Source organism: Brachyistius frenatus, unplaced genomic scaffold (genome assembly GCF_029030835.1).
Source record: "Brachyistius frenatus isolate BFR_SWC_R1_liver_20210118 unplaced genomic scaffold, ASM2903083v1 Contig_103, whole genome shotgun sequence".
Classification (NCBI taxonomy): domain Eukaryota; kingdom Metazoa; phylum Chordata; class Actinopteri; family Embiotocidae; genus Brachyistius; species Brachyistius frenatus.
In genome coordinates, this window is record NW_027210702.1 from 333,433 (window position 1) to 346,836 (window position 13,404).

Sequence of the window (13,404 nt, forward strand, 5' to 3'; positions counted from 1 at the left end):
AAAAAAGTTCCAGCTCAAACAGCAGCTGAGCTCAGCAGCTCTGTTACTGATTGGCAGCATCTCCTGTTTACTCGGCCATCACACGTCTACTACACTGTGTATTATGGGATATTTTTATTCTTCCGTGCTGGCAGATCAACGAGCATGATACAATGGAACATATCCTGTGACAGGAAATTAGACACTGCAATCTTACAGCTTCTTATCAAATGTGACTGCAGGTAGTGTTGATATTTAGTCCTGCTCCTAAACTAACTTTATCTCTCTATCTTTATATCTAAGAGGAGGAAATAATGACTCATGATAAATTATCTTATAGTTTTGAGTATCTAAAAAGTATGTTTGGATTTGTTCTAAATGTTAATAAATCACTGTTTAGTGGTGATGCTGAGTTAACAATGTACATTTGACTGTACATTAAAATTAAATACCATAATTAATAGACACCAGTACATGGTTTGACTCATAAAGGGAAGCGATGGATGTTCAGTATTAAATCAGAATAACATTTTATGATATGTTTTTGGCTTCCTTCCTAACTTTTAATTTATTTACGGATGTTCCCACAGAGTTGAATCATTACATCATGAAAGCTCTTGTTTCCTGTCATCTGTAATGCAACTTTCAAACCACTAGGCGGCTCTCGTGCCCACAGGCTTTAAATCCTCAGAGCTAAATGACTTCGTGGAAACATTATTTTCTTTTATTTATGTACTTATTTTCCCCGAAGCTTTTGCTCCAAAGATTTCTGCTCCTGTAATTTATTATTAGCAGCGAAATAATGCAAGTTTTTTTTTCCCTTTTTAAAGCAACAGTCCAATTGTAGGATTTTTATGACATGTTAATAAATAGATTTTGGTACAAAGTCTCACTTTTCCTGATAATCAAAGAGTCAATTGTAAGAGACCTGCTGGAGGATAAACAACTGGCAACCCTAAAGTTGTTCCTATTAATGGCTTATAAATGATCTATATAATGATCTACTGTATATAAATGATGAGCAGACTCCCTCAGCTCGTCCAGCCCAGTGGTTTCTGTTGTTATTGTGTTTGTGCACCAGCTGGGTCGTGGATATTGTTGAACCTGCTGTATTTTTTTTCTGCCGTCTCAGGCACAGGCCACCATCCGACAACAAAAGGCTGCTGGCATACTTTGCTGGCGAATCCTCCTGAATCATCAGTGAGCTTCTTTTTTTTTTTTTTTCCAGCCTTTTTGTTTCTCGGCTTTACCACGAGCCACCAGACGTTCGCACCCAACGCTCAGCCAGCAGCCATCCGTCTATAGTGCACTGCAACCGAAGAAAGATTTTTCCACAATAAAACTTGAATAAAAATGTACATCTGATCGTAGTTTTACTTTTTCATTTAGATGTGCAGCTACAAGTAATCAAATCACTCCCAGGTGCAGCTGCAGTCGTGGATTTATTTGCAGGAGAGGTCGGTGAAGGAGAGTGAGAGAAGGAAGGTGAGACACAGGAAGTGATGTGGTTTAACATGTGCTCTTAGTTATGTCTAAAACTCCACAACACGTCTCATGGAGCCTACAGACGGATGAAGGGCCCCCCACTCTGAGTGACGCTTGTACTCGCCCTTCTCCAGCAGGTACTGGCGCCCCCTGTAGTTGGGATGCTCGTAGAAGACCCAGAAGCCCTCCTGGACGTGGGCCGAGTGGACGTCCCGGTAGCGCCAACGGTCCTGCAGGTTGGGCAGGTCATCGCTGAACTCCATCATCTGGCCACTGAAGTCTGGACGTTCGTAGATGCGGATCCTGTGCCTGCTGGATGGCTTCAACATTCAACAATAAAGAAAAGACACATTAAAAACGAGCTTCACGGGTTCTGGTAGGCAGATTTGGAACAAACCAATTTCTGTATTTGGCTTCATACTTAACAGACAAACACATAACTGCTTGGGTGGACGCTCATTGTCTCAGTGGATGTTTCCAGGACTTACATATCTGATGAGGCGACAGGAGCGGATGGTGTCATTGAAGCCGTTCCAGTTCTGGAAGCTGGGGTACTCGCCTCTCAGGAGGACGTACTGGTAACCCATGTACTGAGCTCTCTCGTAGATGACCCAGGCCCCGCCCTCCACCCGGATGGAGTTACAGCGGTTGAAGTGGGAGCTGAGGTCAGGACAGTCGCTGCTACATTCATAGTAACGACCCTGGAAGTTCTTGTCCTCGTAAAAATAGATCTGTAAGCAGGAGTTAGAATTAAAAGAGGTATAGTAGAAAAAAAAAAGAAAAGAAATCCTACTTCTACTACAAGTATTACTAATCCTATGTTCTAAATCCTATGCTTTAAGGTTTCTGTCAGGTTTCACTGACATTTCTGCCAGTTAACCAACATTAAAGCAACTCTGAAGGGACTTTTAGTCACAAACAATCCCCCACTCAGTGAGGTCATTTACAGCATGATTATGTCGTAGAGCTGCAGTGCTTACCTTCCCTGTGCGCTCCATAATCACCTTATGTTCCTCCTCACCCAATCAAATTAAAACCCCTCATTCACACTGCACCCACAGCGCTCCACCTTTATACGAAGGCTCATGAAATGCATTGCCGGTAGAAATATTGTTATTCAAATGAGCTCTCCATTAATGTTGTCACGTTAGCTGATTGATTCTCCAATGTTTGCAGCTCGTGGCCTTCACGTGTTGATGCAGAAATTTGGACTGGATGCCGTTTAATTCTAAAAATGGATTCAGTTAAAATGCACGGAGCAATATTATCAGCTGTTGATGAAAATAACTTCCATTTCATTGCTTACGCGTTAGTGGAAATACAACAGAATCCTGTATTATTGTTTTTTTGCTATTTAATACATATGTTTTTATTATGTTACTTTACTTAACAGCATGCATTTCTTGTATGAAAGGTGCTCTACAAAAAAAAATTAAGTTTATTATTATAACATGCTTTAAGGCAGCTTTTCTTTTTACTCTTTTTTTTAGGGAGATGCACATGATGACGTTTTTATTAGTGGCCCTTACTGTTTGTATTTGTATTTCTTTTCTCATACTTAATTAGGTCAAAGTGCTTTTTATCATATGCACAGTTAAACAAATATTTCCTGTACAATCAGCGTTTATATCAACAGTATAAATGATGTCTTTCCTCATATTTAATCAAGCCAAGGTGTTTATAGTCATATGCACAGTAATAAACAAGTTTTCCTGCACAATCAATGGTTTTATATCAACAGTATAAATGATGTCTTACCTCACACTTTTGCTGATGCAATGACTATATTTCCCCTCAACGGCAGCAAAGTTTTTGTTTAATTTGGTCTTGCAGATACAAATAAACAGAACCGTGAAACTTAAACATACATATACACCATCAAATGATCCCTTATGCAATAATTGTTCATTTGTTTTTTCAATTTAGAGTGTTCATCTGCTAATTTCGGTGTTTTTTTTGTGTTTTTTTTTACACTTTCAACCCTTTTACATTGGTCAGTTATTTTATTTATTCATTTGAAATAGATTTTATAATTTTGACGTGTTTTGAACCATTTTTGAGTGTAAATCAATGCTTGTGTAGACTTCAATCTTTACCAGACTGAGGTGATGTTACATCAAAACGGTACAAATACTGAGTGAAAAGGATTATGGGAAATAAATACTAAACAACAGTGGCTCACTTTGCTGATTGACTTTATTTTTCAAGATTCATATTTAACTTTCTGTTTTAAATGACGTGGTTAGTCCTCCTTCACCCGGCGGATGGATCCCACACTGGGCTGCATGCCCCCCCACTCAGAGAACCGTCTGTACTCGCCCCTCTCCAGCAGGTACTGGTGCCCCCTGAAGTTGGGCTGCTCGTAGAAGACAAAGGCCCCTTCGAACACCTTGCAAGAGTGGACATCGTGGCTGTGCCAGCGCTCGTGGAAGGCGGGCATGTTGTCGACCACCTCCATCGTATGGCCCTCGAAGTTTGGCCTCTCCCAAACCTTCATCCTCCACGAGGTCCCCACCTAGAAGAAAGATGTGAAAGACACTGAAACTCTGCTACAACTACAGGCTGTAGAAGAAACAAATTGTGTATTGCTGGTTTAAATAGATTCTTTTAAGGGAGACAGAAAATTTAAACATGAGGGTCTGACATCTCGTGACAGCTGGAAAAAGTGGACAAAGTTTCAGACACTTTCATAGATTAAAATCCTGTGGTCTGCTTTGGAAATTAGTCAACAGTAATGTAAAGTATAGAAGATTTATAGAAAATAGGCTAAACACTGGTCTGATTTGGGATGATTATTATTATCATCTCTTAACTTACATTCCTGATAACGCGACAGGACCTGACAGCATCGTTGATACCCAGCCAGTGCTGGTAGTCCGGATACTCCCCTGGGCACAGCACATACTGGTTGCCCATGTAGTTTGGTCTCTCGTAGACGACCCAGAATCCTCCCTCCACTTTGATGGAGTTGCAGCGGCCGAAGTACGAGTGCAGGTCGCTGGAGTCATTGTCGCACTCGTGGTGGCGGCCCTGGAAGTTTCTGTCCTCGTAGAAGATGATCTGGAAACAGAAAGTAAAGTTGGAAAATTAATCCCGGCTGTGAGGTAGGTTTTACTAAATGTTAAATATACAGCTCTGAATACGTGTCTGTGTGAAAGATAAACTACCTTCTCCATGGTTTAAGTCAATCAGATCGGAGTGAGACATAAAACATTAAAGCAGCCACCCCCCAATATTCTCTTTATACAGAACAAGAACAATAAAACTAAGCACATGGTTTGCTTTGTGTGAACTGGATTATTCAATCAGCGATTCAAATATTTATCCAGGCTTATCACATTGTTCTGAAGCAGTCAATCCTGTTTCCCTAAACAATGCAAATACAAAGCGTCCCAAAGCCACTGGATGCAGCGGAGCGTGCTGACAAAAACAAGGGCACAGCAGGACATTTAGTTTGATATGAAACGCTTTGAGCTGAGTCAGTGACACAGCAGGAAGGTAGGAAGGCACCAGAGACTTTACAGGAGACACTGCATCAGGATTTTACACACTGCATGGCTATTCACATTAAATAAGCTGCATTCTTGACATTGGAATTGGTAGTTTTAAAGATCACTTACCAATGGAGATGCTGTTAAAATTGGGCTGATTCCACTCAGTGGTGAAGACTGAGATGCAGCTGAACGCTCCGGAAAAAGCAACAAGTCCTTGAAATGAAACGAGAAAATACCATCGTAGAGAACCACACGACGACATGAGGGTTTTCTGTGATGGCCTCTATAGTTAAGTTTTGATTCTGTTTCGGGAACGATCCTGGTCAAGGTTAAAAGAAACAAATACTAACTGTTAAACAGAAAAAAGGATGGAAACATAGTCCTAATAAAGACCCCGTCATTTGCACCAAATCTAATGTTATTTTTGAGCGTCTACTGAAGTGATGATTGAGGAGAACTTCTGATAATTTTCCATTGAAAATGATCATCCAGAGATATACCATTCATTGTCCGCAGACAACGAATCCTTGAAACAAGATTTCCAATTGAAATTAATATCGAAATCTACCAAACAGATCGACACATTGTTTAGAGAACATTTATGCTCCCTAGACGATAAATCCTTTCTTCTTTGACCGCTTTCATTTCGAGCCACTCGAGGGGCAAATTCAAGATTTTATTTAGTGACTGGTAAGACCGGGCTGCAAGAACAATGAAATCATCAAGTACGTTTTTCCCGCCTGATATGCGACCTCTAGTGGTTGTAGTAATTATGGCAGGAGCAAAGCAGGAAGTCATGTGATGAAGGACAAAGTCCACAAAGGCCAGAGGTCAGGGGTCTTTAGATGGATTACACACAGGACTTCCACAAGTCAACGTCAACTTATTGAAGGTACACAAGTCAACCTAAGATACGTAATGTGGATTCTGATCTTGTCCAGAACCTGAACAAATAGTTTTGGTGCCTAAACTGCTATGGGGTGTGTAGATAAACGGACCCAAATGCAGACACACAGCAAAGTCTCTTTGGAACCAGGTATTTATTTCACCCAGGCAGTGAGAGCAAACAGGAAAACACACCAAAAGCTGGGGTATCCCGCGGTTCTCCACCAGCGCAGCTGATTGGCAGGATCGACTGCGTGACACCCGAGGATCTGCACAGGATGACCAAACCTTCGACAGCTGATCTCCGAGGAACGAACTGGAAGGCTTCTTCGTGCAGGTGACACCCGAGGCTCGACACTGGACGGCAAGGCAGGGTCGACTGTGTGACGCTCGAAGCTCGACACGGGATTGCCAAGATTGCAGCAGATGATCTCCGTGGAACGATCTGTAATCTTCTTCGTTCAGGAGTCAGAACCGGAATCTCAGGCAAGGAGATGGACAGACTTACGGGACGTGATGCCCGGTAGGCGGGCGGACGGACGGACTGACAGAGGGTTGACGGGAGACCGGGGTATTTAATCCAGCTGGAGGTGATTAGTGGAATGCGATCCAGCTGGATCTACGGAGGTGGGCGTGGCAGATGACGGATGTCGGAGGAGGGTATTGCAGGAGAGACCATAACAAACAGACAGGGGATGACAGGATACAGGAGGAGAGGTGATCGGGGGTAAAACAGGAAACCACACTGGGATCAGACAGGAATCCTAACATAAACCGAACCAAACGACAACAGCGTGGTACGCTCGTCACTGGTGCTCTCCAACGATCATGTGTATTTAATGTCACACTTTACCTTTTAAAAAGTTACTACCTTTTAAAAGGATGAATGAAAAAGGCAACTGAGCAACTCTTGCAAGTTCTCAAACTTTGTGCGATTGCAACACCAATACAATGTCTTGGTGTTTAATATCTAGATACTTGTACTTATCTTTTTCTCTTGTCTTATTCAATCAAATGCTCTCAAATAGGTGTTATTAAACCTTTTCTTTCCAATATAATGATATGTTATTTACATTTTATATTTACATACTATATTATATTTACAAAAGTCAACCTTTATCTGAGGTGTTTTACTTGTTTCTTGGTGTGCTTTGTCACTTATAAGGTGCTTTGAACAATATTCACTTGCATAAAACGTTGGCATATATACCTCAAAATAACATAAGGGAATTATGTTGTTAATAATCAATTTTTTTTTAATGAATACAATTTTTAGATTGTAAGACAATTGTGAGGAGTTCCATATTTATGGTGCAAATCAGTAGTCTGGCATGAAACATATTTCAGAAAACCCTTCAGAACACAAGTCATAGTTTGTTGATCATTTATTGATTGATAGTTGCAGCATCATTTCCTGATTAAGAATTAAAACTCTGTGATTCTTCGGAAGGAGCCGACACCAGGCGAGGACGCGCCCCAGTCGCTGTGCTGCCGGTATTCGCCTCGCTCCAGGAGGTACTGGTGCCCCCTGTAGTTGGGGAGGTCGTAGAACACCCAGGCGCCGTCGGCCACCACGCAGGAGTATGCCTCGCGAAACTTGAAGGTGTCGTACACCGAGGCGCAGTCGTCGGAGAACTCCACCATCTGGCCTCCAAATTCTGGCCTCTCGTACAGCCTCATCTTCCATGCGTTACCGTAGACCTGCAAATATTTAAAAAAAAAGGGGTTTGGTAAAGCTGTCACAGCTGCTAGCGCAAGCAGTGTTTCATTTAACAACATTTTTCGTGACAGAATTATTGTAGTTGGGAAGTTCACGAAGATGCTGCTGCCTCACATTCTTGAGAACATAGTCAAGCATGTAGTTATAATAAAGCTTTATGGCTAACGCGTATGTACAGTGCTAATCTGTACGTTGGTGAAACCAGTGACCCTGAAAGGAAACAATAAACTCGTGTGCACTAAAATCAAAACAATGCGCTAAAAGATGCTAAATTGACATTACAGCGTTGGCTAACAATGTGTGATCGAAATGACGAGCTCCACCATTTTGGCATGATTTTGAGCTGGGATATTCCCCTTTCACATTTGTTGGCAAACTTTTATTGGAAATAGCTGCTGCCAAATGTCTGCTTGTTCAGTCTGTTGGCTTTACAGTGTGCGCTCAGCTTGGTCCGGCGCCGTAGTGAACTGCTGTTCCGACCCAAAACACATGTTCTGAAACTCTTCCTACAACCACGAGAAGCGTTCAACGTCCAACCTCAGGAATCTTACATTCTTTATGGCGCGGCAGGATTTGACGCTGTCGCTGAAGGCCATCCATTGCTGGTTGTCGCCGTACTCTCCAGGGCTAAGGATGTACTGGAATCCCTTGTAGTTGGGTCTCTCGTAGATCACCCACACACCGCTCTCCGCCCGGATGGAGTTGCAGCGGCTGAAATATGTGTGCAGGTCGGAGCAGTCGCTGCTGCAGTTGTAGCAGCGACCCTGGAATTTCTTCTCCTCGAAAAATGTGATCTGTGGAAAAATCAAGGGAGCGATTAATTAACACTGAATATCTTTAAAGGAAGAAGAGTCTTTAACAGCACACTGCTTGTAATGGGTTGCATCTTACCTTCCCCATTTTGGTGCACTGTAGTCCTCATTCTTTGCTGCAGCCCCATCAACGTATTTATCGATAAACAAAATGTGCAGAGTGGGGCAAGTCTTTGATACCCAAATGAGGTCGATTTACATATCAGCAAAATGGCTTGGTGCCTGATGATGACTCTGTATCAAACACATGCTGGAACAGTGAAGGCAGAGGACCAGAGTTGGACAGAACTAGCACCGTAAAATAACACCTGTATTTTCAAACAACAACTATCCAACGGAAATAACATTTAAGCATTTTTATTATTTTTAATCTTTCATTGTTTCTAAATGTAATTTGTATACAACACTGAGATTCAGCTTCAGGCTTTGTTCTGCTTTGGATGCACCTACCGCATTTTGGTCTAGTGCTGCAAATATATGATGTAAAAGTCTTTACATCTGAGTTTTTTTGCAGTTTTAAATGTTTCCATTAACTAGACTCAGAAAAATATAGTTGGTAAAGTAAATTAACTTTCTAGTAAGTAGAAACATTCATCTCAGTTTTTTTATTTAAGAAAAGAGACTTTATTGTCGAGCATAGGGAGGGTAGTTCACGCATGGTTCACAGACCATGTATGATGGTCAGAAATGGACAACACACTGAATTTACCCAAAGCAGGACTTTTGTGTTTTAGATGTCTTTCTATGTTCATTCCTTCATCGTTTCTGTGTTCATGCGGGTCAATTCAAGAAAAGGAACTCATGTTATGGGAGATGCTACATGTACATGTCGGTCATAACTATTCAGCTGATACACACGTCCTTTGTGAACATTAATACTGTATATATGACCATTTTAAAGCAGTAGGTGAGTGGGGAGCTTTCAGATGAATAACACATGCAGAAAGATGCGCAGAAATAAGTATCTCATTCCCTAGAGGCTTCATTTGTCTCTTCTCGCCTACACATATAAGGAATGAACCCAAAATACTTCAGAAAGTACACAAAAAAAAGAGTACACTGGAATGTCTAACAATGAGCACTTCATAGTTGTCAAACAAGGCTCACATGCAAATATTACAGTATTGTAATTAAGAGTAGAAGTTGTGAGCAAATAGTTTGGCTGTATTGGATTGTGTAATATATCTTTGGACTGCTTCACATCTTTGCCACTTTCCATCGACTATAAATGATTCAGTTGTTTTAAACACAAGTGCGCACAGCTTGTGGATCACATATTAAATTAAAGAGGGTTTGAGAAGTTTTGGAACGACTGGCGTTAATTGTCTTTTCTACTGTCCAGAACATGAGAGGTTTAAAAGCAATGAACCGAACCCTGCGGCTGTGTTTCATTTGATTTCCCTTCACAGAATAAGTCATGGATTTGCCATCACTGACTCTTATGACAACTTATTGGTGTTCAAGTGCTTGTGGGAAACTCATTTGCTCCGAGAGTCTGCTGTTAAACCTTTTGTTAAAAGAACTGAGCTATGATTTGATTCTCACAGCCTTCCTGTTTTTTTTATTGTTTCTCTTGTGGGCTTTTTGTGCCTCACTCGCAAAAACAGAGCTTCCATAAACACTAGCAAGGAAGAATCTTCAAAACACTCTCAGAAACATTGCATTTCAGCTTGTTTTATTCAGAGTTTGAGTTAACAGGAGTCCATGATGCGCCTGATGGAGCTGAACCTCGTCATGTCGTTCATCCCCATCTCCCTGAGGTTCCTGTGCTCTCCTGGGCTGAGGTACAGCATCTTGCCTCTGAAGTTGGGCTGCTCGAACATCATCCAGTGGCCTTCCACCACGTTGCAGGACTGGCAGTCGGACATGCGGAGGCGATCCATCATGTTGTCGCAGTCGTCGCTCAGCTCGTGCATCTGGCCTCCAAAGTTCTCTCTCTCGTAGAGCTTTGTGCGGAAAGGTCCACGGTGCTGGGCATGAAAAAACATCGGAAAATGACTACGAACTTCTGAACTGAAAATAAAAATGTAGCCCCACTTTTAGATTTACAAATTATATTTGCAGTTTTACAATATATTCCTCTGGTCTATGGAAGACAAGATGATCAAGGTTGACTATTGGTTGATCATACTACACCTTGAGATTAGAAAATAATTGCAACCAGTGACCTTAAAAGCTGTTGCTGTTAATTTTGGAATACCGGACCAAGTTTAGAAATTACAGCTACGTATTTATGCTCCCATCTTATCCTTTAAGCATCCAATCACTAAAATGCTGTGGCAAAGAAATAATCTTACACTATGTTTCTCACTGATATTTAGCACTGGCAGGAAAAACCCAGCTCAAATACTATCTGGGAGTAATATTCACTCCATCATTGGGATCTGAAAACAAAATATTCTAAACTCGAGGTCAACTTACTATGTTTTTCAAGGTTTTTCAGCTGTATCTTCCAGCCTTCCTCAGCAAATGTGACCAGCACAGCAGTTTCACACACGTGAAGCTTGCTATTTAGTTTATGTGATCAAATTTGTTGAGAAAGGCTGGAAAATATGGTTGAATTCTAGTAAGTGGAGATTGCGTTGAGAATATTGCAGATGTGTTTCCACAGTTACGAGTGACAATTTATTTTCTATTGACATATTTGTCATAAATTCACTCAAGCTTTTTGTATTTCCCTTACAAATTTGTGCTGTTAAAAATGTTAACATTAAATGAACAGCTGTTCATTTAGGAGCCTTTTTTTTCTCTTAAAAGGTAAGACAATTTTAAGAAGATGCTCTGTCCAAGATTAAAACATTCAATTATTTCAATTAACAAATTGCAGCAATGTAAAGGTACGTCTCGTGACTGGGCCCTAAACTTAAACTCGTCCACCTACCGTGGGGATCATGCGACTGGATCTGATGCAGTCGCTCATACTCATTCCCATCAGGCGCTGGTTGTCTGGATACTCGCCCCTTCTCACCAGCATCTGGTGGCCCATGAAGTTGGGCTTCTCGTAAACCATGAACAGGCCGCTCTCCACCCGGCAGGAGTTGCACCTGCTCAGGTAGGAGGTGAGCTCCGGACAGTCGTTGCCGGTCTCATAGGAGCGACCCTGGAAGTTGCGGTCCTCATAGAAGATGATCTGCAGAAAAGAATTGGAATTAAACCTCAAAGAATACTTTTGATATTTAAAAATATTAAGTTTTTAAATCTTTTTTATAGTTTTATTTTGAAAGTTTCTCTTACCCTGCCCATAGTCATGATGGTTGTGGGTTAATTTCAGATGTACACCATCAACATCGACCCTTTTCCCTTTTTATACATGGCACAGCCGTAGTAATTTCCACATGGCTTGTGCTGAAAGCTTTGAGTCATCATTCTATATTGTGGCACAGAGCAGCACTATAGGAAGGCTGCTTCACTGTATGTCAGAATCTGCAGCGGTTATTGTGCATTCATTATTGGGTTTTAGTCTAGTTTCCAGCAACTTCAACAATTTAATTCATATCGCTTTCTGTAAAAATCTATCTAAAAAAGACAAAGTGGTAACACTAACCGCATTAAACAAACAAAGAAACACTGGACTCCACAGAGCAGCAATGTTTTGGCCTTGTATCATTTGAAAATAAAGAAATGGAGTAAATAATTAGTTATTAGAGGAATATTTCACTTCTGTTCTAACCTGCCGTGACCTCATTGATCTACATTCAACATACAATAATAACTATTCAGGTGTACAGTGAAAAAAAATGAATGCATTTCCACGTGAGCTTCATGATGAGTCATGATGTTTCACACAAAGGTGTGCAAGGTGGTCTGTGGCTGATCACCTGTATAAAAGTGGTGCGGGACGGACGACGTTTAGTAAAACTTAAACCGTCAATCATGGGCAGGGTAATATCCGTCATATGTTTGTACAAAGCTAAAGAATCTGGTGCTATAGAAGTGGTTAAAAATCGATATTTCATACATATGATATTTTAGAAATTAAAAATAAAGTCCATCGAAATAATAAATTATCTGGCAGTCTTGTTTTTTGTACTGATGTCTGTTTTGTTTGTTGCAGATCATTTTCTACGAGGAGAGGAACTTCCAGGGTCGCTCCTATGACTGCAGCAGTGACTGCTCCGACATCCACATGCACCTGAACCGCTGCAACTCCTGCAGGGTGGACAATGGCTGCTTCGTGGTGTACGACCACCCCAACTTCATGGGCAACCAGATCTTCTTGAGGAGAGGAGAGTACTCTGATTTCCAGCGCATGGGCAGCATGACGGGCATGATGGGCATGGCCATGATGGACACCATTCGCTCCTGTCGCATGATCCCCATGGTACGCTATCAACGCTTTTTGTCGTTTTGTGTGGGATCCTCGAAGACATGCTTGTTAGATCAATTTTCCCCAGAGCCCTTAAATTCCACGTCTTTTCTTCATCCAACAGCACAGGGGACAGTTCAGGATGAAGATCTACGAGAAGGAGAACTTCGGAGGCCAGATGCACGAGCTGATGGACGACTGCGAGTCCCTCCAGGATCGCTATTCTATGTCTGACTGCCAGTCCTGCAACGTGATGGACGGCCAGTGGCTGATGTTCGAGCAGCCCAACTTCAGAGGCAGGATGATGTACGTCAGACAAGGAGAGTACAGGAACCTCCGAGACATGGGAATGAGCAACATGATGAAGATCAGCTCCATCAGACGCATCATGGATATGTGTTGATTGTTGTTCGTTTCACAAGAAGCTGTGGGTCAAAAATAAACAACATATTTTAAAGTATCTCTTATGCTTTCTTTGTGTCTAATGAACAGAAGTCACAATTTATTTTCCCATAAGACAAATATGACCTGGCCTAGTATGCTCCAGCATTCGATAAATGCTACATATGGTGGTAAACAGTCTTAGTGATTCACAAAAATACAATAAACATTTACTATTAATAAAACTTCTTCAAGAAAAGCTTTTTATTTTTAATCAAATTGACATTTCACTTGTAGCTCGCTGATGTGAACTTAGTTACAGTGAGCAGTGACAGGTGCTCA

At 41.4% G+C, this 13,404-nt stretch overlaps 5 protein-coding genes across 5 annotated transcripts; 1 reads left to right on the top strand and 4 right to left on the bottom strand.

Moving 5' to 3' along the window:
• Positions 1–1,511: 1,511 nt before the first annotated feature.
• Positions 1,512–2,462, bottom strand: LOC138628649 (gamma-crystallin M2-like). Its single transcript, XM_069711803.1, has 3 exons — positions 2,445–2,462; positions 1,953–2,195; positions 1,512–1,784 (listed from the first exon to the last, which is right to left on the bottom strand). The coding sequence occupies exons 1-3, from the start codon at positions 2,460–2,462 to the stop codon at positions 1,512–1,514; spliced, it is 534 nt and encodes a 177-aa protein (XP_069567904.1).
• Positions 2,463–3,666: 1,204 nt separating this feature from the next.
• Positions 3,667–4,640, bottom strand: LOC138628648 (gamma-crystallin S-1-like). The gene is made up of 3 exons (XM_069711802.1): positions 4,632–4,640; positions 4,282–4,524; positions 3,667–3,979 (listed from the first exon to the last, which is right to left on the bottom strand). The coding sequence occupies exons 1-3, from the start codon at positions 4,638–4,640 to the stop codon at positions 3,707–3,709; spliced, it is 525 nt and encodes a 174-aa protein (XP_069567903.1). The 3' UTR covers positions 3,667–3,706.
• Positions 4,641–7,268: 2,628 nt separating this feature from the next.
• On the bottom strand, positions 7,269–8,463 carry LOC138628639 (gamma-crystallin M2-like). The gene is made up of 3 exons (XM_069711788.1): positions 8,455–8,463; positions 8,115–8,357; positions 7,269–7,544 (listed from the first exon to the last, which is right to left on the bottom strand). Exons 1-3 carry the CDS (start codon positions 8,461–8,463, stop codon positions 7,269–7,271), a joined length of 528 nt encoding a protein of 175 aa, XP_069567889.1.
• A 1,603-nt stretch (positions 8,464–10,066) lies between these two features.
• On the bottom strand, positions 10,067–11,624 carry LOC138628637 (gamma-crystallin M3-like). The gene is made up of 3 exons (XM_069711786.1): positions 11,610–11,624; positions 11,257–11,505; positions 10,067–10,345 (listed from the first exon to the last, which is right to left on the bottom strand). The coding sequence occupies exons 1-3, from the start codon at positions 11,622–11,624 to the stop codon at positions 10,067–10,069; spliced, it is 543 nt and encodes a 180-aa protein (XP_069567887.1).
• A 624-nt stretch (positions 11,625–12,248) lies between these two features.
• LOC138628636 (gamma-crystallin M3-like) lies at positions 12,249–13,084 on the top strand. Its single transcript, XM_069711784.1, has 3 exons — positions 12,249–12,257; positions 12,430–12,696; positions 12,806–13,084. Exons 1-3 carry the CDS (start codon positions 12,249–12,251, stop codon positions 13,082–13,084), a joined length of 555 nt encoding a protein of 184 aa, XP_069567885.1.
• The last annotated feature ends 320 nt before the right edge of the window (positions 13,085–13,404 follow it).

Bases quoted from the DNA above. Each gene is read 5' to 3' on its own strand.
- LOC138628649 (XM_069711803.1), bottom strand. The intron at 1,785-1,952 runs GTAAGTCCTGGA...TGAATGTTGAAG, and splicing joins CCTGTCGCCTCATCAGATAT to CCATCCAGCAGGCACAGGAT.
- LOC138628648 (XM_069711802.1), bottom strand. The intron at 3,980-4,281 runs GTAAGTTAAGAG...TCTTTCTTCTAG, and splicing joins CCTGTCGCGTTATCAGGAAT to GTGGGGACCTCGTGGAGGAT.
- LOC138628639 (XM_069711788.1), bottom strand. The intron at 7,545-8,114 runs GTAAGATTCCTG...AAATATTTGCAG, and splicing joins CCTGCCGCGCCATAAAGAAT to GTCTACGGTAACGCATGGAA.
- LOC138628636 (XM_069711784.1), top strand. The intron at 12,697-12,805 runs GTACGCTATCAA...TTCATCCAACAG, and splicing joins CCTGTCGCATGATCCCCATG to CACAGGGGACAGTTCAGGAT.
- LOC138628637 (XM_069711786.1), bottom strand. The intron at 10,346-11,256 runs GTAGGTGGACGA...TTTCATGCCCAG, and splicing joins CCAGTCGCATGATCCCCACG to CACCGTGGACCTTTCCGCAC.